The sequence below is a fragment of the Scyliorhinus torazame genome, chromosome 3, assembly GCF_047496885.1.
Source record: "Scyliorhinus torazame isolate Kashiwa2021f chromosome 3, sScyTor2.1, whole genome shotgun sequence".
Lineage (NCBI taxonomy): Eukaryota > Metazoa > Chordata > Chondrichthyes > Carcharhiniformes > Scyliorhinidae > Scyliorhinus > Scyliorhinus torazame.
This window is the reverse complement of record NC_092709.1, coordinates 328,339,379-328,365,313: the sequence shown is the minus strand read 5'-3', so window position 1 is coordinate 328,365,313 and position 25,935 is coordinate 328,339,379. Positions and strand designations below refer to the sequence as shown.

The following is a 25,935-nucleotide window of genomic DNA, read 5'->3' as shown; positions in this document are numbered from 1 at the left end:
GACCCAGGGTGCCCTTCTCTAACAGACGCTGGCGGAATTGTGACGAAAGCATACCTGCCACGAAAGCGTCCCGGACTAAGAGTCCCGTGTGTTCGCACACCGAAACTTGCGGGCAGCCGCAGCTTCTTCCCAGTACCAGGAGTGAGTGGTCGAATTCCTCCAGTGATTCCCCAGGGGTTTATCACCTTGTTGCAAGTAGGTGCCGGGCGTAGACCTGGTTTACCGGGCGAATATAGTGTCCTTTTAGCAGCTCAATTGCTGCATCAAAGTCTTCCGCTTCCTCGATGAGGGTGTAAATCTCCGGGCTCACCCTTGAGTGCAGAACGTGCAGTTACTGCTCTCCCGTAGGTGCATTTTCGGCCGTCTCGAGATACCCTTTAAAACACGCCAGCCAGTGCTTAAAGATTGCCGCTGAGTTCGCCGCGTGGGGGCTAAGTTGCAGACACTCCGGCTTGATTCGGAGCTCCATCCTCTCTTCTTAAAATTCTAGCTTATTAAATTGATGCGCGATCAATGACCACTAAAGCGAGGTTGTAGTCCAACTGAAGGCTTCAATAAGCTAGATGTTTCCCCCAGCAGCTCAGGTACAGAATGAGGGCCGCTGGGGCGGCACGGGTTCTTATACCCCGCCTATCAGGGCGGAGCTATTATACACTCTAGCCAATAGAAAGCATACAGTTTCCACCAATGGTGCTTTAGCCTATCAGGTACCGTAATACCTATAATACCACATCCTGCCTCCTTCAAAAGTAATTCCCTGCATCGAGTGTCTCATGTGGCTTCAGCAGCATAGGCAGGTGCAGACTAAACACAAGCTTTTCTTCCCTTCTCTCCATTGCAGCCTCACCTACCAAGTGTGCCACAGTTGTTTTAAGAAGCAAGCTCGGCTCCAGCGCTGTGGGCAGTGCAAGTTTGCCCACTACTGCGACCGGACCTGCCAGAAAGCAGCGTGGACGGAACACAAAAACGAGTGCGTCGCCATCAGAAACTATGGCAAGCCCACCAATGAAACCATCAGGTGAGCCGGCAATGCTGCTCCCTTCAGCTTTGCAGCACTCTGTGAGTGGGCAAGGAGTTAAGGCAAACTGGATGGGTGGTCAGAGGTAGATGGGGATGGGAGAAGTGGAGATCACTTGTGTTAAAAAAATATGGCCAAAGTCTTAGCTTAGATGTCCGGAAGTATGGCTCACCACAGAGAATGATCATCCTCTGGTTACTGAATGGTGTACCCAGGTACGGATTCCCAAACATCAAAACAGAGCTGACTACGTGCCTGAGAGAGGTGGGATTTCCTGTCAAATTGGATAAACTGTGGAGAGCGAGGCTAGTTATTCCGGAGATTGCTCGATTGCCTTAAGAGTCTGGATAGGACCTCCCCCGGGCTTTTCTTCAGATGGGCTGTGTTCGATTTCCCCTGTTCCTTTATTTTGTTTCCCTGAGGAGATGGTGTGAATTGGTCAATGGCACACTGACTATTTGGGGCAGACTTGAAGCACCACATGATCATGTCCTAATCTTTTCTATGTTCCTTTCTAAAACTCTGAGATGGGATTGGTCTTCACCACGGAAGACATCAAACATGGGGATAGAACTTGGTTTAAAATGGGGTTCTGTCAGTTGGCTGGGAGCTTGTTTCGCCATGGCTGTTTTCTGGAAGTCAACTTTCTAAATTCTCCATCGTGATAATTGAGATTATAATAGGAAACTTATACTATATTATACGAACCTCAAGGGAGGGGGAAAGAGTGTTTATGCATTGAGACAAAAATGTATGGAATAATTTTTAAAAAGGGGTTAAGATGAAGGAAAAAGGTCGCAGTGTAAAGATGCCAAATTCAATGTTGAGTCCAGAGGGCTGTAACATGCCTACATGATCTGAATTGCACTGCCTGAAAGGTTGATGGAAGCAGATTCAATAGGAACTTTCACATGGCAACTGGATAAATATGCTTGAAGGTGGATAGTTTTCAGGGATATGGGGAAAGAGCCTGTGCCTGGGACCATTTGGATAGTTCTTCTTAAAACAAAAATTGCCACAGGAATGACGGATTTGCTGTGTGACTCAATGCTCCTGTGATCTTGTGCCTCTCTTAGGCTGGCTTCCCGTATCTTATGGCGGATGGCGAGAGAGGAAGACAGTGTCGCTGAAGACCGCCTCTCATCCCTCAAGGACCTCCAGGACCACGTGGATGACCTCAGCGAGGAAGAGAATACACAGCTAGCTTCGGATGTTGAGGTCTTGCGCAGTTACTGGCACCCAAACAATCAGCACTTTGACAATCAATTCCTATCTCACATATTTGGAGTGGTAAGTTCCGTGGAATCAGTGACCTCATCCTGTTAAACAAAGATCTTGATGAAAATAACTTACAAGGACAAAGGCAGTACTAGCAGATCATTCTTGCTAGGCCATGTTGTCACATTGATTCGCAAATTGATACCAACTGGGTTCTATTTCAATTCTTAGCACCAATACAATGGATTCTGTCTCTCACTTTTCGCCTCGAGGATATGTGTTTAAATCCAGTTTAAGTTTATGAGATAATTAGGGCGGCATGGCGATGTGGTTGTTAGCACTGCTGCCTCACATTGCTGAGGACCCAGATTCGATCCCAGCCCCGGGCCACTGTCTGTGTGGAATTTGCACAGTCTCACTTTCTGTGTGGTTATCGCCCCCACAACCCAAACATGTGCAGGCTAGGTGGATTGGCCACGCTAAATTTCCCCTTAATTGGAAAAAACATAATTGGCCACTTAAATTTATTTTTAAAAAGTTTATGAGATAATTACAATATTCAGACGTGAGGAAATCTTTCATACACAATGGGAGGTCAAGATTTGGAATGCATTGCCAGATTCAACAGCAACATTCAAAGGGGAATTGGGAAAATACATGAAAGTGTTTCTTAAATAACTGACACTCCACCGCCCCATCCTCCCTGCCGTTACCTTCCACCCAACCTTCCTCCTTTTTTAACCCGGGTCCCCCACCTGCACCCGCCCGCTGACATCTTAACTATCCTTGAAGAAGTCAATAAATGGTTTCCATCTCCGGGCAAACCCCTCCAAAGCCCCTCCCAAGGCAAACTTGATTTTTTTTCCAACTGAAGGAATTCCGCGAGGTTACTCACCGACACCCCCAGCTTCAGCGGCCCCCAGTCTCTCCATTCCAGCAAGATCCATCTCTGGGTTACCAGGGAGGCAAAGGCCAAGATGTCGGCCTCTCTTGCCCCCTGGACTCCCGGGTCTTCCGACATTCCAAAAATCGCCACCTCTGGACTTGGGACAACCTTCACCCTCAGCACCTCTGACATAACATCAGCGAACCACCGCCAGAATCCCTCTAGTTTCAGATAGGCCCGAAACATGTGGACATGCCCTGCGCTCCGCCCACACCTATCCTCCACCCTCTCAAAATACCTGCTCATTCTGGCCACCATCATATGCGCCCTGTGGACTACTTTGAATGACATAAGAACATATAAGAACATAAGAACTAGGAGCAGGAGTAGGCCATCTGGCCCCTCGAGCCTGCTCCACCATTCAATGAGGTCATGGCTGATCTTTTGTGGACTCAGCTCCACTTTCCGGCCCGAACACCATAACCCTTAATCCTTTATTCTTCAAAAACTATCTATCTTTATCTTAAAAACATTTAATGAAGGAGCCTCAACTGCTTCACTGGGCAAGGAATTCCATAGATTCACAACCCTTTGGGTAAAGAAGTTCCTCCTAAACTCAGTCCTAAATCTACTTCCCCTTATTTTGAGGCTATGCCCCCTAGTTCTGCTTTCACCCGCCAGTGGAAACAACCTGCCCGCATCTATCCTATCTATTCCCTTCATAATCTTATATGTTTCTATAAGATCCCCCCTCATCCTTCTAAATTCCAACGAGTACAGTCCCAGTCTACTCAACCTCTCCTCGTAATCCAACCCCTTCAGCTCTGGGATTAACCTAGTGAATCTCCTCTGCATACCCTCCAGTGCCAGTACGTCCTTTCTCAAGTAAGGAGACCAAAACTGAACACAATACTCCAGGTGTGGCCTCACTAACACCTTATACAACTGCAGCATAACCTCCCCAGTCTTAAACTCCATCCCTCTAGCAATGAAGGACAAAATTCCATTTGCCTTCTTAATCACCTGTTGCACCTGAAAACCAACTTTCTGCGACTCATGCACTAGCACACCCAGGTCTCTCTGCACAGCAGCATGTTTTAATATTTTATCATTTAAATAATAATCCCTTTTGCTGTCATTCCTACCAAAATGGATAACCTCACATTTGTCAACATTGTATTCCATCTGCCAGACCCTAGCCCATTCACTTAGCCAATCCAAATCCCTCTGCAGACTTCCAGTATCCTCTGCACTTTTTGCTTTACCACGTATCTTAGTGTCGTCTGCAAACTTGGACACATTGCCCTTGGTCCCCAACTCCAAATCATCTATGTAAATTGTGAACAGTTGTGGGCCCAACACTGATCCCTGAGGGACACCACTAGCTACTGATTGCCAACCAGAGAAACACCCATTAATCCCCACTCTTTGCTTTCTATTAATTAACCAATCCTCTATCCATGCTACTACTTTCCCCTTAATGCCATGCATCTTTATCTTATGCAACAACCTTTTGTGTGGCACCTTGTCAAAGGCTTTCTGGAAATCCAGATATACCACATCCATTGGCTCCCCGTTATCTACCGCACTGTTAATGTCCTCAAAAAATTCCACTAAATTAGTTAGGCACGACCTGCCCTTTATGAACCCATGCTGCGTCTGTCCAATGGGACAATTTCCATCCAGATGCCTCGCTATTTCTTCCTTGATGATAGATTCCAGCATCTTCCCTACTACCGAAGTTAAGCTCACTGGCCTATAATTACCCACTTTCTGCCTACCTCCTTTTTTAGACAGTGGTGTCAGGTTTGCTAATTTCCAATCCGCCGGGACCACCCCAGAGTCTGGTGAATTTTGGTAAATTATCACTAGTGCATTTGCAATTTCCCTAGCCATCTCTTTTAGCACTCTGGGATGCATTCCATCAGGGCCAGGAGACTTGTCTACCTTTAGCCCCATTAGCTTGCCCATCACTGCCTCCTTGGTGATATCAATCCTCTCAAGGTCCTCACCTGTCATAGCCTCATTTCCATCAGTCACTGGCATGTTATTTGTGTCTTCCACTGTGAAGACCGACCCAAAAAACCTGTGCAGTTCCTCAGCCATTTCCTCATCTCCCATTATTAAATCTCCCTTCTCATCCTCTAAAGGACCAATATTTACCTTAGCAACTCTTTTTTGTTTTATGTATTTGTAGAAACTTTTACTATCTGTTTTTATATTCTGAGCAAGTTTACTCTCATAATCTATCTTACTCTTCTTTATAGCTTTTTTAGTAGCTTTCTGTTGCCCCCTAAAGATTTCCCAGTCCTCTAGTCTCCCACTGATCTTTGCTACTTTGTATGTTTTTTCCTTCAATTTGATACTCTCCCTTATTTCCTTAGATATCCACGGTCGATTTTCCCTCTTTTTACCGTCCTTCCTTTTTGTTGGGATAAACCTTTGCTGGGCACTGTGAAAAATCACTTGGAAGGTTCTCCACTGTTCCTCAACTGTTTCACCATAAAGTCTTTGCTCCCAGTCTACCTTAGCTCGTTCTTCTCTCATCCTATTGTAATCTCTTTTGTTTAAGCACAAAACACTAGTGCTTGATTTTACCTTCTCACCCTCCATTTTAAATTCCACCATATTGTGATCGCTCCTTCCGAGAGGATCCCTAACTATGAGATCCTGAATCAATCCTGTCTCATTACACAGGACCAGATCTAGGGCCGCTTGTTCCCTCGTATGTTCCATTACATACTGTTCGAGGAAACTATCGCGGATACATTCTATAAACTCCTCCTCAAGGCTGCCTTGACCGACCTGGTTAAACCAATCAACATGTAAATTAAAATCCCCCATGATAACTGCTGTACCATTTCTACATGCATCTGTTGTTTCTTTGTTTATTGCCTGCCCCACCATAATGTTACTATTTGGTGGCCTATAGATTACTCCTATCAGTGACTTTTTCGCCTTACTATTCCTGATTTCCACCCAAATAGATTCAACCTTATCCTCCATAGCACCGATGTCATCCCTTACTGTTGCCCGGATGTCATCCTTAAATAACAGAGCTACACCACCTCCCTTCCCATCCACTCTGTCCTTCCGAAAAGTTTGATACCCTCGGATATTTAACTCCCAGTCTTGACCATCCTTTAACCATGTTTCAGTAATGGCCACTAAATCATAGTCATTCACGATGATTTGCGCCATCAGCTCATTTACCTTATTCTGAATACTACGAGCATTCAGGTAAAGTACACTTATGTTGGCTTTTTTACCTCTGTTCTTAATCTTAACACCTCGATCAGTAACCTCTCCTAAGTTATATTTCCTCTTAACCTTTCTCCTAATTTTCCTTGCCGTCAAACCCATATCTTCCTGTTACAACCTGCCGCGTCGCTTACCATTAATGTTTTCACTTCCCGTTTTATTTCTTTTAGTATTCCTGGTCCTATTCACTGAGCTCCCCTCAGTCACTGTACCTTGTACTGTCGCCCTTTTTGAATTTTGACTATGGCTTCTCTGCCTTACACTTTCCCCCTTACTGCCTTTTATTTCTGTCCCTGTTTTACTACCTTCCAACTTCCTGCATCGGTTCCCATCCCCCTGCCACATTAGTTTAAACTCTCCCCAACAGCTCTAGCAAACACCCCCCCTAGGACATCGGTTCCAGTCCTGCCCAGGTGCAGACCGTCCGGTTTGTACTGGTCCCACCTCCCCCAGAATCGGTTCCAATGTCCCAGGAATTTGAATCCCTCCCTCTTGCACCATCTCTCGAGCCACGTATTCATCCTCTCTATCCTGACATTCCTACTCTGACTAGCTCGTGGCACTGGTAGCAATCCTGAGATTATTACCTTTGAGGTCCTACTTTTTAGTTTAACTCCTAGCTCCCTAAATTCAGCTTGTAGGACCTCGTCCCGTTTTTTTACCTATATCGTTGGTGCCTATGTGCACCACGACAACTGGCTGTTCACCCTCCCCCCCCAGAATGTCCTGCAGCCGCTCCGAGACATCCTTGACCCTTGCACCAGGGAGGCAACATACCATCCTGGAGTCTCGATTGCGTCCACAGAACCGCCTGTCTATTCCCCTTACAATTGAGTCCCCTATCACTATAGCCCTGCCATTCTTCTTCCTGCCCAGCTGCGCAGCAGAGCCAGCCGCGGTGCCATGAACCTGGTTGCTGCTGCCTTCCCCTGGTGAGCCATCTCCCTCAACAGTATCCAAAGCGGTATATCTGTTTTGCAGGGAGATGACCGCAGAGGACACCTGCACTGCCTTCCTACTCTTGCTCTGTCTTTTGGTCACCCATTTACTATCTCCCTCAGTACCTTTCACCTGCGGTGTGACCAACTCGCTAAACGTGCTATCCACGACGTCCTCAGCATCGCGGATGCTCCAAAGTGAGTCCATCCGTAGCTCCAGAGCCGTCAAGCGGTCTAACAGGAGCTGTAACTGGACACACTTCTTGCACGTGAAGGAGCCAGGGACAGTGGACGTGTCCCTAAGCTCCCACATCGCACACGAGGAGCATGACACGGGTCTGAGATCTCCTGCCATGTCTTAAACCTTTGGTTAACTTCCACAATTTCAATTTCCCCCCCAAAAAATTTAAATAAATAAATAAACAATGAAGAAAAAAGTAAATAAATATACCAATGAAAAGAGACAGAAAAACAGAAACACTACTTACCAGTCACAAAAAGCACTTCCTCCCCACCCAGCTTTGAATTCCCACCTCGATTCAAATTCCCAAACTCACTCTTTGCTGTCTCACTCTGGCTGTGTCTTCTCTGTCTCACTGGGAGAACTCACTGGGAGTGAGTTTACAAGTGGCTCTTTTTAAACTGTCCTGAATTGACTCCCCTCCCCCACCTGCTTTTAGATCAAAGTAGATTAAAGTGACTGACACTTAACTGCCAACCAGTTATGTGAGTGGGTGGGGCAGCCCTTGTTAACCTACACTGCACAATTCTAGCTTAATTTAAATTAATTTAAACTCCTGAAATTTAAAAGAAGCTGCCTTACTGATTCAATTTAATTCAATTCAATTCCCACCTCGATTCAAATTCCCAAACGCACTCTTTGCTGTCTCACTCTGGCTGTGTCTTCTCTGTCTCACTGGGAGAACTCACTGGGCTTGAACTCACATGGAATTGAATAAGGCTGAGCAGAGTACATGAAGAGGATGCATTCACTCTCCTCAAAGCCTCCTCCCACAGCGCAGCCCTGCCTCCAACTCCCTCCCCAGCTCTTCCTCCCACATCCGCTTAACGTCTCCTATCATGGTGCCGTCCCAGTCCATTAATTCCTTGTAGATCTGCGACACCCTCGCCAACCCTGTTTTCGACACCACCATGTCCTGCAACCCCGAGGGGGGCAGGTCGGGAAAGGACGTCACCTGTTTCCTCACATAATCCCGTACCTGCAAATACCAGAACCCATTCCCGCTGAGCAGCTTATACTCCTCTACCAGTCCCTCCAAGTTTGAAAAGCTGCCCCCCCATGAATAGGTCTCCAAACTGCTCAATCCCTGCCTGCCGCCACTGCCCGGTATCCCTTATCCGGCCCTTCTGAGGGCAAACCTGTGATTCCTGCAAATCGGTGCCCAAACCGAGGCACCCTCCAGCCTCAGGTGCTGCCGCCACTGTCCCGATCCCTCAGGGCTGCCACCACCACCAGACTTGTGGAGTACCTGGCCGGAGGGAACAGCAGAGGTGTCATCAACAATGCTCCTAAGCTAGTGTCCTTGCAAGAGGCTGCTCCCACACTGACCCTTCCCCCACTGCCCATTTCCTGACCATGGTTATATTTGCTGCCCAGTAGTCGTTCATCAAATTTGTCAAGGCGAGCATGCCCCTCCTCCCCGCGTCCCCGCTCCTTCTTCACCTGAGAAGTTTTCCTCGCCCATACAAACCCTGAGATCAATGCATTAATCTTCCTAAAGAAGGCCTTCAAAATCAAAATCGGTAGGTTCTGGAACACAAATAAAAACCTTGGGAGTAAAATCATCTTCATGGGTTGCATCCACCCCGCCAACAACAGTGGGAATACGTCCTACCTCTTAAAATCCCCCTTCATCTGCTCCACCAGCCATGCCAAATTCAAGTTATGTAGCTGCTCCCATCCCCTCTCCAGCCGGATGCCCAGATACCTGAAATGCGCCCCCACCAGCTTAACGGCAACTCGCCCACTTCCTCTCCTGCCCCCTCACCTGAATTGGGAAGACGTCACTCTTCCCCATATTTAACTTATACCCAGAGAACCGGCCAAATTCCTCCTAAATGAGCATTATCCCCCCAATACCTTCCAATGGGTCCGATATTTAAAGCAACAGTGTGGGCGTTAGGACACTGGCTCCTTATCCCTCTTCCAAATTAAGGATATCGAAGCCTGCGATAACGTGGGGAGGAGCTCCTCCTTCTCCCTCGCCTCATTAAATGTCCTCACTAGCCCCCAGGTCTCCCTCAAACTTTTTGTAGAATTCTACCGGGATGCCATCTGGGCCCGGGGCCTTCCCTGCCTGCATCGCCCCCATACCCTCCACCACCTCCTCCAATTCAGTGGGTGCTCTCAACTCCTCTACCACTTCCTCCTCCATCTTGGGGAACTCCAACCCACCCGAGCCAGGGGCCCCGATTCATATAACCTCTTATAAAAGTCTTTGAAAACCCCATTCACCCCCACCAGGTCTAAGACCACTCTTCCCCTCCCAGCCTTCATCTTTCCAATACCCCTCGCCGCCTCCTGCTTCCTCAGTTGATGAGCCGACATTCTGCTCAACTTCTCCCCATACTAATTGACTGCCCTCCTGGTCCTCCGCAACTGCCCCCCTGCCTTACCTGTAGACACCAGCCTGAACTCCAGGGGCTGTTTAGCACAGGGCTAAATCGCTGGCTTTGAAAGCAGACCAAGGCAGGCCAGCAGCACGGTTCGATTCCTGTAACAGCCTCCCCGAACAGGCGCCGGAATGTGGCGACTAGGGGCTTTTCACAGTAACTTCATTTGAAGCCTACTTGTGACAATAAGCGATTTTCATTTCATCTGGAGTTTCTGCCACTCTTTCAAAAACCCAGCCTCCGGGGCCTCTAAATGTCTCCTATCAACCTGCAGGTTCTCGTCCACCATCTTAGCCATCTCTGCCCGCTCCTTCTTGTCCCTATATGCCCATATCGATATAAACTCCCCTGTCCACTGCCTTAAGCATATCCCATAGCGTGGTGGCCAAGACCTCACCCATATCATTCAACACCACATACCTGCGAAAAGCGGCCCTCACTCGCTTACACACCGTCTCATCCACTAACAACCCCACACCTAACCTCCACTGCGGGCGCTGCCCCCCCTCTGTCCACTTGCAAATCCATCCAATGCAGCGCGTGGTCTGAGACCACAATCGGCGAATACTCCGAGCCGATCATGCCCGTCAGTTGAGTCTTATCCATCACGAAGTAATCAATCCGGGAGTACACCCTGTGCACATGGGAGAAGTATGAAAATTCCTTCACCCTCGGCCTCCCAAACCTTCACGGGTCCTCTCCCCTTTAGCTCCCTCGCCACTGCCGATACCCTCTCGACCGCGGACTTGACCAGTTCAATATTGCTTCGATAACCGTATTAAAATCCTCCCCATTATCAGCCGGTGCGAGCCCAGGTCTGGAATCTTCCCCAGTCATCCCAATTTGAGGCATAAACGTTCACCAAGACCACTGGCATCACCTTCAATTTCCCTCTCACCATCACGAACATTCCTCCCGAATCTGCTACTATATTCCGCACCTCAAATGCTACCCACTTGTTTATCCCAACAAGGGGGGGCAGAGAGAACCAACATCCCCTCACACCTCCTCCAAAATTCAATGATCTCCTTCTCCTGCCAGTCCATTGTCTCTCACAAACTCCATCGCCCCCTCCTGTGCCCCAAAGTAATACACGCAACCATTGTGGGACACCCAGAGGCGGGTCGGGTGCAGCATCCCAAACTTCACCCCCCTTCTTAAAGAGGTCTTGACTCGGTTGAATCCCGCATTCCGCTTGGCCAGGTCCTGGTACACACGGAGCTCATTACTCTCCCAGGTGCATCTCCTTGTCTCCAGGAATCAATATAACCTGACCACCATCACCTCAGCGGCTTGTTCGTCTGCAGCTTCCTCATCATCACCCTGTGCGCCCGATCAACCTCCAGCGGCCTGTCAAAGGCCCCCTCCCCCAAAAGCGTGTCCAGCATTTTGGCTACATAAAAGCCTGCGTCCGCTCCCTCGGTGCCCTCAGGCAGCCCCACAATTCTCAAATTTTGCCTTTGGGAACTATTCTCCAAATCCTCCACCTTCTCTTTAAGCAGCATCTGGGTCTTCCACATCATCCCAATCTCGGGCACCAATGAGGTAAGCTGCTCCTCGTGCTCACCCAATGCCTCCTCCACCGTCACAGAATTCACAGTGCAGAAGGAGGCCATTCGGCCCATCGAGTCGGCACCAGCCCTTACAATGAGCACCCGGCTGAAGCCCACGTATCTACCCCATCCACGTAACCCAGTAACCCCCACTAAACATTTTTTGGACACTAAGGGCAATTTATCACGGCCAATCCACCTAACTCGCACATCTTTGGACTGTGGGAGGAAACCGGAGCACCCGGAGGAAACCCACGCACACACGGGGAGAACGTGCAGACTCCGCACAGACAGTGACCCAAGCCGGGAATCGAACCTGGGACCCTGGAGCTGTGAAGCAACAGTGCTAACCGCTATGCTACCGTGCTGCCCTTCTGGATTGCATGGCTCTGGGTCTCCAACTTCAGCTCCTCACGTTCGATCCCCATGCTCAGCGAGTCTTCAACCTTTGCTAGCTCCTCCAGAGCCTCCCTCCTCTGCTGACTCCTCCAACTGGTCCGTTGGCCATTGGGCTGGTAGGGCCGACCCCTTGCTCTCCGCCATTGTTCCCTGTGTCGCACAAAGAGTTTCTTGTTCTTGCAGCTCCATTCTTCTAAACTCACTTTTGGTCCATGAATCCATTCACCAGTGGAGTATAGTCTTCCTCCACCGCCCCTTGCCCTTTTCCTTCAAAACATCCGCCCGGTAACTGTGGAAAAGGACAGAAAAAAACGCCACGGGCGGGAGCTGCCAAATGTGTGACCACTCACTCCATGGCCGCTACTGGAAGTCACAAAAGTGTTTCTAGTGGGAATCTGCCACGCAACAGATTAGCATAATTTGACATGAGGTAATCTCACAAAGAGAGGCCACAATGTCTGGTGTGGAATATTCAAATAGTAATATGATGCAAGAGAGGTTCTTGGGAACTTGGGCTAAAATTCCTTGCTTTGGGCACTGAATTCTGTTCCAGCAGTTTAACTGTGTTTTATGAAGTCGCCTTGGTGCCGAATTTCCTGAAGTCCATGGCTTGGGAAATTGTGATGCTAAGTACAGTTCACCAAAATGTTGTGAGACTTTTGCGTCAGGGCGGCACAGTGGCTCAGTGGTTAGCACTGCTGCCTCACAGCACCAGGGATCCGGGTTTGATTCTGGCCTTGGGTGACTATGTGGAGTTTGCAAGTTCTTCCCGTGTCTGCGTGGGTTTATTCCGGTTGCTCCAGTTTCCACCCACGGTCCAAAGATGTACAGGTAAAGGTGGATCGGCAGTGCTAAATTGCCCTTTAGTGTCCAGGGATGTGCAGGTTAGGATACAGGAATAGGGTGGGGAAGTGGATCTGGGTAGTGTGCTCTTTTGGAGAGTTGGTGCAGACTCAATGGGCCGATTGGCCCCCTTTTACACTGTAGGGATTCTATGATTCCATGACTGCCAAATATGTCATGCAAATTTGATGAGCCCAGCTTCAAACACGCATCATTCAGTAACTTGCAATGCAAATTTCCTGGAGTAATTCCAGTTTTCAAGGCACAGTCACTTGGACTGAAAGGTAATGGAACATAATTCCCAACTTTGAAACAATTCATTAAAGTAACACGCAATGTGTTTCCGGACGTCTTGTGGGTGCAGGGATAGCCTGTTTACCTCTGGGTCAGAATCTCAGAGCTGAAGTCCTACTTCAGGACTTGATGGCCATGGAAGGTAGATTCATAATGTGGCCAGCTGTGGTTGACTCTTTATTGCTGTCTGACATGGCTGAGAGTAATTAGGATGGACAACAAATGCTGGCCTTGCCAGCAATGCCCACATCCCATGAAAGAATAAAAAACAAACCCAGAATCTAGGCTCCAGGTTATTGACGACTGCTTCTCGGAAGCATGTGAGAAAATGGGCCTTTCAATAACCACCCAGAAAACTAAGGTCCTCTTCTAAACTGCTCCTGGAACAAAACATCGCCCCCCCCCACCCCCATCAATTTAGATCAGCAATGACACCCTGGAAAATACAGAATATTCTTCATATCTTGGGAATCTCCTCTTGATGGAGGCGGTCTTGTTGGCAAAATTCACCTCCAATGTTCCAGCTGAGTCTTCGGCTGACTAAGAATACTTGGAGATGAATATCTCGTCATGAGTACAGTCTACCAAGTGTAGTGATCCCTGCAGCCCTGTGTGCTCCGAATGTTTGGCCAACCTCGAGCAGGCACTTTGAAGCACTGGAGAATTGTCGGCAGTGGTGCCTTTGCAATAGCAGGAAAGACAGTCTAAAAGCAACGTCCTCTCCCAAGCCAACATGGCCAGCATCATGGCCCGAATTACTCAAAGCCAGCTCCACGAGGTGGGTCGTGTCATTTATATGCCTGACACCAGGGGCGGGATTCACTGCGAACCGGCGGGGCGGGCAACTCCTGCACGAAGGAGTGGTGTGACCCACTCCGGCGTCGGGCCGCCCCTCAGGTGCGGAATCCTCCGCACCTTCAGGGGCTAGGCTGGCACCGGAGTGGTTTGCATCGTGCCGGCCAGCGCCGAAGGGCCTCCACGGCCGGCACGAGTTGGTGAATGCGCGGGTGCACCAGCGTGTGCTGGCGTCATCCCAGCGCATGCGTAGGGGGGGTTCATCTCCGCGCCGGCCATCGTGGACTGTTAAACCAGCCGGCGTGGAGGAATAGAGTGCCCCCACAGCACAGGCCCGCCTGCGAATCGGTGGGCTCCGATCGCGGGCCAGGCTACCATGAGGGCACCCCCCGGGGCAAGATCCCCCTGCGCCCCCCCCCCCCCCCCGAGGACCCCAGAGGCTACCCGCAGATCCAGGGGTCCCGCCGGTAAATACGTAGTAACATTCGCCGGCGGGACGTGCCGAAAATGGGCGGTCACTCGGCCCATTGCGGGCCGGTGAATCGCGCAGGGGGGCCGCTGCCAATGGCCCCCGACCGGCGTGGCGCGATTCCCGCCCCCGCCAAATCCCCGGCGCCGGAGAATTCAGCAGCCGGCGGGTGCGGGATTCACGCAGCCCCCTGCCGATCCTCCGACCCAGCGAGGGGTCGGAGAATCCCGCCCCAGATTCCTGAAGTTACTGTTCTGCTTGGAATTTGGTTACAGCAAGTGACTTCTGGGAAGTCAGGGAAACGCTTTATGAATGTCCTCAAAGCATTCCTGAAGTGATGAAGCATTTGAACGGCAAGGTGGCACAGTGGGTAGCACTGCTGCCTCAAAGCACCACAGACCCGGGTCCAATTCTGATCTTGACTGTCTGTGCGGAGTCTGCACGTTCTCCCCGTGTCTGCATGGGTTTCCTCCGAGTCTTCCAGTTTCCTCCCACAGTCCAAAGATGCACAGTTTAGCTGGATTGGCCATACTAATTGCCCAACCGTTAGATGGGATTAGGGGATAAGATGGGGAGTGGGCCGAGGTGGCGTGCTCTTTCAGAGGGTCGGTGCAGACTCCATTGGGCCAAATGGCTTGCTTCTGGACTGTAGGGATTCTTTGATTCTATGAATCCCACCACCCCATGGCTTGTGACCAACCAAAATGGAGAGCATGCATTCGGAAAGGCAGTGAAAACAGCGAGAGACTGTGTCAGGAACATTCAGAGTCGAAGACGAGACATTGGATACAGCGCACAAACCTCCAAACAACTACTCAAATTCACCCTCTACTACCCAACAGCTCCACATGTGGCACATTGGCCTTATCAGTAATCTCAGAACTCATCTATCTCGGGGGACTGTCCTACCTCTCCTCAACTAGCAACATGTGTGGGCGTCACGGTGGTTAGAACTGCTGCCTCCTCACGCCGAGGGTTCGGTCCCGGCTCTGGGTCACTGTCCGTGTGGAGTTAGCACATTCTCCCCCTGTCTGCATGGGTCTCACACCAATAACCCAAAGATGTGCAGAGTAGGTTAAATTGCCCCTTAATTGGAAAAAAATGAATTGTGTACTCTTAAATTTATTGAAAATATAGCATCATGTGAAATTTTATACGTACCTGAGAGGGCTGATGGGGCCACAATAATTTACACTCAAGTCTCTGGAGTGGGAGTTGAACCCACTACATTCTTGACTCAGAGGCAAGGGGCGGGATTCTCCGATATTGGCGCGATGTCCGCCGACTGGCGCCAACAACGGCGCGAATCAGTCCGGCATTGCGCCGCCCCAAAGGTGCGGAATTCTCCGCATCTTGAGGGGCCGAGCCCTTACCTTGAGGGGCTAGGCCCGGGCCGGACTGATTTCCGCCCCGCCAGCTGGCGGGAAAGGCCTTTGATACCCCACCAGCGGGCGTGGAAATGACTTTGCCGGTGGGCGCATGCACGGGAGCGTCAGCGGCCGCTCACGGCATCCCCGCGCATGCGCAGTGGAGGGGGTCTCTTCCGCCTCCGCCATAGTGGAGACCATGGCAAAGGCGGAAGGAAAAGAGTGCCCCCATGGCACAGGCCCGCCCGCAGATCGGTGGGCCCCGATCGCGGGCCAGGCCACCGCGGGGGCACCCCCCAAGGCCAGGTCGCCCCGCGCCCCCCCCCCCCCCCTGGACCCCGGAGCCCGCCCGCGCCGCCTTGTTCCGCCGGTAAGAGAGGTGGTTTGATTCTCGCCGGCAGGACAGGCATTCCAGCAGCGGGACTTCGGCCCATTGTGGGCTGGAGAATCGCCGGGGGGGGGGGGCCCGCCAACCGCGCGCCGCAATTCCCACCCCCCGCCGAATATCCAGTGCCGGAGAATTCGGCAACCGGCGGGGGCGGGATTCAAGCCAGCCCCCGGCGATTCTCCGACCCGGCGGGGTGTCGGAGAGTCCCTCCCATGAATATTATTCACTGATTCACGGGTGACACCGACAAAACTGTGGCTTTACAAATATTCTGCAGGGTTCAGGTGCTGTAAGGAAAGTAAATTGATAGGGCTGGTCTCATACACTTATACTGCGAGTTTGACGAATTGTCCAGCAAACCGCAGAACACCTGTTCTGACTCGCTCTTGACAGTAAATCGAAAAGAAGTGAAGCATAACGCCTGCAAGATGCAAACAGGAACAGAAACCCCGAATCTAAAAGCTCTCACTCATACTTTCCTTATTATAAGGAATAAAACAGAGCACCCTGTAATCTACTGCACCAAAAAAGGACGAGAGTCATGATATGATGGCAATGGCATCGCCTCCGATTTCTCCTCCAAGTCGCATGCCATTCCAAATTGGACACTTTCGTAGCTTCGACCTCGCCTCAAACTCAAACCGGCATCTAAAGCGCCCGACCCGGTCCTGAAGCTCCTACCCGGCTCTCGAAGCGCCAGGCCCGGCCTCCAACCACGGGACCTGGCCCGATTCGACTCGACTCAGAGAGGCCCGCACAGCATCTCGTATCCCTTCAAGGAGGAAAAGAAGATGATTGACGAGTATGCCTGACCTGACCTAGATCGAGGATTAACCTCAGGAACGCCAGACCTGATCACAGGCGACGTGACCCAGCCCAACCGACCCAGAAAAATCCTGCCAGTGACCCAAACCCAGCCTACAAAGAACAAAGGGAAGAACAGCACAGGAACAGGCCCTTCAGCCCTCCAAGCCTGTGCCGACCATGCTGGCAGTCGAATCTAAACACTTTTACACTTCTGTATCCCTCTATTCCTATCTTATTTGTGTATTTGTCAAGATGCCCCTTACATGTCACTATCGTACCTGCTTCCACCACCTCCTCCGGTAGCGAGTTCCAGGCACCCACCACCCTCTGTGTAAAAATCCTCCCTCGCACACCTCCTCTTAACTTTGGCCCTCGCACCTGAAATCTGAGTCCCTAGTAATTGACTCTTCCACCCTGGGAAAAAGCTTCTGATTATCCATTCTGTCCATGCCACTCATAATTTTGTAGACTTATATCAGGTCGCCCTTCAACCTCCGTCGTTCCAGTGAGAACAAACCAAGTTCATCCAACCTCTCCTCATTGCCAATGCCCTCCATACTGGGCAACATCCTGGTCAACCTCTTTTGTAATCTATCCAAAGTCTCCACATCCAGCTGGTAGTCTGGTGACCAGAATTGAACACTATGTTCCAAGTGAGGTCTAATTAAGGTTCTATAAAGCTGCAACATGACTTGCCAATTTTTAAACTTAATGTCCGGCCGATGAAGGTAAGCATGCAGTGTGCCCTCTTGACTACCTCCTCCACCTGCGTTGCCACTCTCAGTGACCTGCATACCTGTACTCCAAGATCCCTCTGCCTATCAATACTCTTAACGGTTATGCCTTTTACTGTATATTTTCCATCTGTATTAGACATTCCAAAATGCATTATCTCACATTTGGCTGGATTAAACTCCATCTGCCAACACTCCACCCAAGTCTCTAACCGATTTATATCCTGCTATACCCTCTGACAGTCCTCATCACTATCCGCAATTCCACCAACCTTTGTGTAGTCCACAAACTTACTAATCAGACCAGTTACATTTCCCTCCAAATCATTCATATATATTACAAACAGCAAAGGTCCCAGTACTGAACCCTATGGAACACCAACTTGGACTTGGCTCTCCTGCAACTGGATTCTTGACTTCCTGACCTCCAGACCACAATTAATAAGGATAACCAACGACACCTCCTCCACGATAGTCCTCAATACCGGGACTCCGCAAGGCTGCGGACTTTTTTTCAGATAATTTTAGAGTACCCAATTAGTTTTTTCCAATTAAGGGGCAGTTTAGCGTGGCCAATCCCTCTACCCTGCACATCCTTTTGGGTTGGGGGGTGAGACCCTCGCAGGGAAGAATATGCAAATCCCACACGGACAATGGCACAGAGCCGGAACCGAACCCAGATCCTCGGCGCCTTGAGGCATCAGTGCTAACCACTGTGCCACCATGCCGCCCTAAGGTTGTGTACTTAGCTCGCTATTATACTCCCTATACACACATGTCTGCGTGACAAAATTTGGTTACAGCTACATCTACAAGTTTGCTGATGACACAACCGTAGTGGGTCGGATCTCAAACAACGATGAGTCAGAGAGTACATGAGGGAACCTAGTGGCGTGGTGTAACAACACCAATTTCTACCTCATTAAAGCTAAGGGGCTGGTCATTGACTTCAGGGAGCAAAGTACTGTACACACCCCTGCTTGCATCAATGCCTGCTAGCTGATGAAATTCAACGTGGGCAAGTGCGAGGTCTTGCACTTTGGAAAAAAGAATAGAGGCATGGACTATTTTCTAAACGGTGACAAAATTCATAATGCTGAAGTGCAAAGGGACTTGGGAGTCCTAGTCCAGGATTCTCTAAAGGTAAACTTGCAGGTTGAGTCCGTAATTAAGAAAGCAAATGCAATGTTGTCATTCATCTCAAGAGGCTTGGAATATAAAAGCAGGGATGTACTTCTGAAGCTTTATAAAGCATTAGTTAGGCCCCATTTAGAATACTGGGAGCAATTTTGGGCCCCACACCTCAGGAAGGACATACTGGCACTGGAGCGGGTCCAGCGGAGATTCACACAGATGATCCCAGGAATGGTAGGCCTAACATACGATGAACGTCTGAGGATCCTGGGATTATATTCATTGGAGTTTAGGAGGTTGAGGGGAGATCTAATAGAAACTTACAAAATAATGAATAGCTTAGATAGGGTGGATGTAGGGAAGTTGTTTCCATTAGCAGGGGAGACTAGGACCCAGGGGCACAGCCTTAGAATAAAAGGGAGTCACTTTAGAACAGAGATGAGGAGAAATTTCTTCAGCCAGAGAGTGGTGGGTCTGTGGAATTCATTGCCACAGAGGGCGGTGGAGGCCAGGACGTTGAGTGTCTTTAAGACGGAAGTTGATAAATTCTTGATTTCTCGAGGAATTAAGGGCTATGGTGAGAGAGCGGGTAAATGGAGTTGAAATCAGCCATGATTGAATGGTGGAGTGGACTCGATGGGCCGAATGGCCTTACTTCCGCTCCTATGTCTTATGGTCTTATGGTCTTAATGGTGCCGAGGTGGAGATGGTTGACAGCTTCAAATTCCTAGGTGTGCACATCACCAACAATCTGCCCAGGTCCACCCACATCGACACCACGACCAAGAAAGCACAACAGCACCTATAAGTCCTCAGGAAACTAAGGAAATTCGGCAATTTTTTTAGATGCTCCATATAAAGCATCCTATCTGGCTGTATCACAGCCTGGTATGGCTGCTGTTCGGCCCAGGACCGTAAGAAACTTCAGAGAGTCATGAACACCGCTCAGTCCATCACACGGACCCACCTCTCACTCATTGACTGTGTCTACACCTCCCGCTGCCTTGGAAAAGCAGGCAGCATAATCAAAGACCCCTCCCACCTGGTTTATTCTCTCTTTCAACCTCTTCCATCGGGCAGAAGAGATACACACTAACAGATTAAAAAACAGCTTCGTCCCCACTGTTACTGGACCCCTGAATCGTCCTCTTATAGACTGAACTGATCTCTCTATGCATCTTCTCTACTGTGTAGCACTATACTCCGTATGCTTCACCCAATGTCTGTGTCTATGTATCTGCATCATGTATTTATCATACCTCCTATGTCTTTCTTGTACGGTATGATCTGCCTGGACTGCACGCAGAGCAATACTTTTCACTGTACCCCAGTACACATGACAATCAATCAAATCTAAATCATCGTTATTGAGCCAGACTGCTGGAATTCACCTGCCTCATATCACTGGGAGAACACACTCAGCACAAGAAGGTCAAGGAGCAGGCCGACGCCCACAACCTCAGGGAAACAGCTGGCAGCATTTCCTGTGTGACACACATATCCGCAGGAGGGAACCGAAGGAGAAGAGGAGCAATTTTTGTTACACTGGTACCTTGTTATGATCAGCAATGCACTGTCTGAAAGAGTTGGTGGAAGCAGGGTCAATAATAATCTTCAAACAGAAGCTGGATGTGTACTTGAACAGGAAGATCCCGCAGGGCAAGAGCAGGGGGATGGAACAGACCTTTCAAAGGGTCATTACGGACACGATGGGCTGAATGGTCCCATTCTCCACTGCAAGATTCTATGAACGAATAAAATGGTATCAATTATTTTTTGCGACAGTATTGGAATGAAGAGCCACTCAAGACTGACTGATTCGCCATGTTATTGTCCTTGTCTTAGTGTGGATCCTGGGAAATAATTGTGATGGCTGCTCAGATAACCTGCCATTACTCAGGCGCTCTGTGTGGGAACCAGATTGTATGGGGATTAAACTGTGAGCAAATTGCCATTATCAGGTCATCAGCACAGAAACAGACCATTCGGCCCCTTTGTCTGTGTTGATTGTAGTATTGACAAAAGCCTTCTCAAATTATTTACCTCATCTGAGTATTTCAGCATATCCATCGATTTTCTTTTCTTTAATATACAGTGAGCTCTTGCTTAACACAAACTCAGTCAACATTACATCACTTTAATGATGTTCATAAAGTAGAGACTATGGGCTTGATTCTTCCGCCCCGCCACGGGCGAGATGCGGACAATGGAGAAGTCCATTGGTCCAATGGAGAAGTCTCTGGGTTGCCGGGTGGGCGCGGCCTGAAAACTCCACCCAAAGCATCCATGTAACCTTGCAGTGTTTACGCTAACATCATTTGTCTCGCAATTCCTGTTCTGTGGCATACACATCCCGCATGCACTTACGGCATTTTCTGTCCTATTTCCCAGGGCCATGGGGGCCAGTGCACCACCAGATCTCTTCTTTTGTCCTCCTTTCCCCTCCACTCGTGCTCCCGCTCTCACTCCTGCCCTCAGTCATAAGAACACAAGAGTAAGGAGGCAGCCATTCGCCCCCTCAAGTCTGCTTGGCCACTCGTTAAGACCATGGCTGCTCTGGTTGTGGCCTTAGCTCCAGTTTCCTGTCTCCCCCGACAACTCTTTGACTCTCTCGCTGGTAAAAAGATCTGTCCAACTCCGGCTCGAATGAATTCAATGACCCAGCCTCCTCTGCTCTGGGGAAGATAACTCCTCAGACCAATGACCCTCTGAGGGAAAAATATTCTCACCTCCATTTTAGGGTTAGGATTGAGCTTAGGACAAACTTCTTCACCCAAAGGGTTGTGAATCTATGGAATTCACTGCCCAGTGAAGCAGTTGAGGCTCCTTTATTAAATGTTTTCAGGATAAAGATAGATAGTTTTTTGAAGACTAAAGGAATAAAGGGTTATGGTGTTCGGGCCGGAAAGTGGAGCTGATTCCCCAAAAGATCAGCCATGATCTCATTGAATGGCGGGGCAGGCTCGAAGGGCCAGGTGGCCTACTCCTGCTCCTAGTTCTTATGTTCTTATGTTAGGCCTTAAACTATGTCCCCTGGTTCTAAACTCCCTCACAAGCAGTGGAAACATTCTCTCAGCATCCACCATGCAAGTTCCCTCAGTATCTTATGTTCCATTAAGAGCACTGCTGGAATTCTCTGTTTGAGAGGCCATGTGTGCTACCAGGACTGTATAGCGAGTCAGGACATGCAAGTGGGCCAGTACTTGGCCCACGTGAATCTAGAGCAATTCTCATTCCTGCTGACCTTTGAATCGCTGGGGCCGGAATTAGCGCTGGAGATACTGACAAGCTAGAGCTAGCTTATTAGCTCTCCACTTCCCACACGCTCTCATTGCGGCCAAGAAGATGGCTCCACAAAGACCTGCCCCCTAATTCATGGAGGGTGAGCTGGGCAGAATGCCGGGCGCTGTGGAGGAGCGGAGGGACACCCACGACCCTGGGTGGGGCGCCCACTGAAGCACGCCATTGTCAACAGGGCCTGGGTGGAGGTGGTAGGGGTGGTCAGTGTTGCCAGTCTCATCAGGGGACTGGAAACCAGTGCAGAAAAAAGATTAATGACCTCCTCAGGGCAGCTCGGGTGAGTCACCACCTGTGCCCCTGGCATTACTCCCGTCCCTCACTCCTCAAATCACCCCCACTCCCCGAGAGACCCACCACACCCCTCCTGCCTACATCTCCCTGACGACCCACCCTATACCAAACCCCAACCTGTATTGCCCTCTTTGGTCAAGTGCCTTGCACACACATGCCACCAGCTACAGACTCCCAGTAGAACTCACCTCCCAACGTCTCACCACGTCCTTTTGGTATCCCCTAGGACAAGGCAGTCAATATTAGACGAGCGTGTCAAAAAACTGGAGGTGGAATTCCAGACCTGCGAGTGCAGACCCCTGCAGAACAGAGGGCAATAAAGTTAGATGGTGAGGTTGAGGAGAGGGCAATATTGGAGGCAGAGGTCATCATGTGGCAACCAAGTGAGAGCCCAATGCAAAGCTGATGTCCCTATCGCAAGTGAGGCAGACCACTCCTTCCCAAGATATCACCACGTGTCTTGTCTTTTGGCTTGCAGGATCACCAAAAGGCGATCTGGACCGGCTGGGGTCTCTGCCCCCAGCCACATCCTGAGCACATCCCAGAGCACCAGTCCGGATACCTACTTCTTGTCACTGCTGTCACCTGCATCCTCAAATATCACAGAGACCATCACCCCACTCGAGCATTTTACTGGAGATGGTCTTGGGTCACCTTCTGGTGCGCACGTCACAGTTACTGCAGCACACCAGGTGGAGGCAGGGACACCCGAGGGAGCAGGTGGTCGACGTGATGCCCGATCCCAGGAAACAGCTGTAGGGCACGTTGTCGCGCCACTGGAAAGTATGATGCCTTCACTGGTAGAGATGCAGACGCAGAGCCAGGAATTACAGCAGAGTGTGGCAGCAACATTTCAGCACCTGCAGGTGCAGCTGGAGGAGTCCAAATGCCTTCAGATGCAGGAGATGGTGCCAACAATGCATGGTACCCAGGCCAACACTGAATGGTGGCATCTGCAGTGGAAGCCTTGGGGCAAGAAGTCGGACCAATAGATCAAGACATCCAAGGCTTGGGGCACATTGTGTGATCGGTGGCTGAGACGCAGGACAGGGGAGCCAGTCACAAGCCGCCATGTCCCTCGCCCACATGGACATCGCTGCAGCACTCAGAGCTTGGCCTAGTCACAAAGGGTCATGGCTGAGGACACGGGAGCATTGGCCGTGCGCTGACTGACCTTAGCCAGTCAGAGGGACATGGCACAGTCTCAGAGGGGTATTACACACTGCCAGAGGGACATAGCTGAGGCAGTGAGGGACATGTCTCACTTGCTGAGGGACAAGGCCCAGTCTCAGTGCTCCATGACTAAGGGCATCGAGACCCTGGTACAAACAAAAGCGGGCCTCCAGGACTGGCAGCGAGAGATAATGGTGGAGCCACCGGAGCTTACTCCTGTCTCACTTCCACCCCATTGAGCACTCTGAGAGAGGAGGAAGTGAAGGGGCCCATGCTGGTGCCTCCCGCAGGAAAGTTGCTGGAATGCCTCAGCACTTCAGAATCCTCCCCACCTCACACTGGTGTATTTGATGGGTTGCAGGCAGAACAGGGTGGCACGTCATCACCCGTGACACCCGAAAGATGGTTGGGCACATGCAGGCAGGTCCAGGCCCTCCATGGGACAGCCACCAAAGGCATCACAGGTTGGATACGTATCTGATCTGCTGTCTGGGGTCACACCTAGAAGGAGTGGTAGAGCACGGAAAATTAGAAAGTTAGGCACCACTTAGTTTGGCATGGGTGTACACATAGGTGATAGTTAGGGGTCAGAGCACAACAATATGGGTGGGTTTCCGCCGGGTGCTCCGGTTTCCTCCCACAGTCCAAAGATGTGCGGGTTAGGTGGATTGGCCGTGCTAAATTGCCCTTAGTTTCCAAAAGGGTTGGGTTAGGTGGGGTTACCGGGTTACGGGGATAGGGTGCAGGTGTGGGTCGGGTGCTCTTTCCAAGGGCCGGTGCAGACTCGACGGATCGAATGGCCTCCTTCTGCACTGTAAATTCTATGATATCTATGAATATATATAGTCACCAGTAAACACTTATTCACCAACAGTCCGGCCTGCCACTGACCTCTGTCTAATGGATGTGAGGGATGGGTTGGGCCTGGGTGTAGAGGACGTGCCGGATAGAGGATGTCGGATGTGGAGGGGTGGGCGGATGCTTGAGCATGCGGCGAGGCAGGCCCCGCTGACACATGAATGTCCCACTGTGTGTCACCCTCAGCGAGGGTCCTCGGCGCCGTGAGGCAGCAGTGCAAACCACGTGTCACCACGCCACCCCGACTGGGTTATGTGGTCAACCAAAGTGTTTGACAGTGTCGATGGTGAGCATTATTGGCTGTACTCCGAAATTCATATTCTGCAGTGGGGGAGGGGGGGGGGGGGGGGTGGAGAGAAGATACATTGGCAAGATGAGTATTCCCTTACCCATCCAGATTCAACAGATTACATGGTCATCCTGAGTTGTACTTCAGCACCACCCTCCACACCCTCCCTTTGTAAAAGAGGTGGGGGGGGTGGCATTATTAATTAGAGATAGTATAACAGCTGCAGAAAGGCAGTTCGAGGAGTATCAGCCTACTGAGGTAGTATGGGTTGAAGTCAGAAATAGGAAAGGAGCAGTCACCTTGTTAGGAGTTTTCTATAGGCCCCCCAATAGTAGCAGAGATGTGGAGGAACAGATTGGGAAACAGATTTTGGAAAGGTGCAGAAGTCATAGGGTAGTAGTCATGGGCGACTTTAACTTCCCAAATATTGAGTGGAAACTCTTTAGATCAAATAGTTTGGATGGGGTGGTGTTTGTGCAGTGTGTCCAGGAAGCTTTTCTAACACAGTATGTAGATTGTCCGACCAGAGGAGGGGCAATATTGGATTTAGTACTGGGTAATGAGCCAGGGCAAGTGATAGATTTGTTAGTGGGGGAGCATTTTGGAGATAGTGACCACAATTCTGTGACTTTCACTTTAGTAATGGAGAGGGATAGGTGCGTGCAACAGGGCAAGGTTTACAATTGGGGGAAGAGTAAATACGATGTTGTCAGACAAGAATTGAAGTGCATAAGTTGGGAACATAGGCTGGCAGGGAAGGACACAAGTGAAATGTGGAACTTATTCAAGGAACAGGTGCTACGTGTCCTTGATATGTATGTCCCTGTCAGGCAGGGAAGAGATGGTCGAGTGAGGGAACCATGGTTGACAAGAGAGGTTGAATGTCTTGTTAAGAGGAAAAAGGTGACTTATGTAAGGCTGAGGAAACAAGGTTCAGACAGGGCATTGGAGGGATACAAGATAGCCAGGAGGGAACTGAAGAAAGGGATTAGGAGAGCTAAGAGAGGGCATGAACAATCTTTGGCGGGTAGGATCAAGGAAAACCCCAAGGCTTTTTACACATATGTGAGAAATATGAGAATGACTAGAGCGAGGGTAGGTCCGATCAAGGACAGTAGCGGGAGATTGTGTATTGAGTCTGAAGAGATAGGAGAAGTCTTGAACGAGTACTTTTCTTCTGTATTTACAAATGAGAGGGGCGATATTGTTGGAGAGGACAGTGTGAAACAGATTGGTAAGCTCGAGGAAATACTTGTTAGGAAGGAAGATGTGTTGGGCATTTTCAA

The 25,935-nt window shown here is 50.0% G+C and overlaps 1 protein-coding gene across 2 annotated transcripts in view; it reads left to right on the top strand.

Annotated features, from left to right (window-relative positions):
• The window catches only part of LOC140409286 (histone-lysine N-methyltransferase Smyd1-like), a 154,429-nt gene that overhangs the window by 43,660 nt on the left and 84,834 nt on the right, over positions 1-25,935 (top strand). For both annotated transcript variants that reach the window (XM_072497660.1, XM_072497659.1), the window contains exons 2-3: positions 842-1,018; positions 2,095-2,308. In XM_072497660.1, the coding sequence (XP_072353761.1) occupies positions 842-1,018; positions 2,095-2,308 (391 nt within the window). The remainder of the gene's footprint in view (positions 1-841; positions 1,019-2,094; positions 2,309-25,935) is intronic.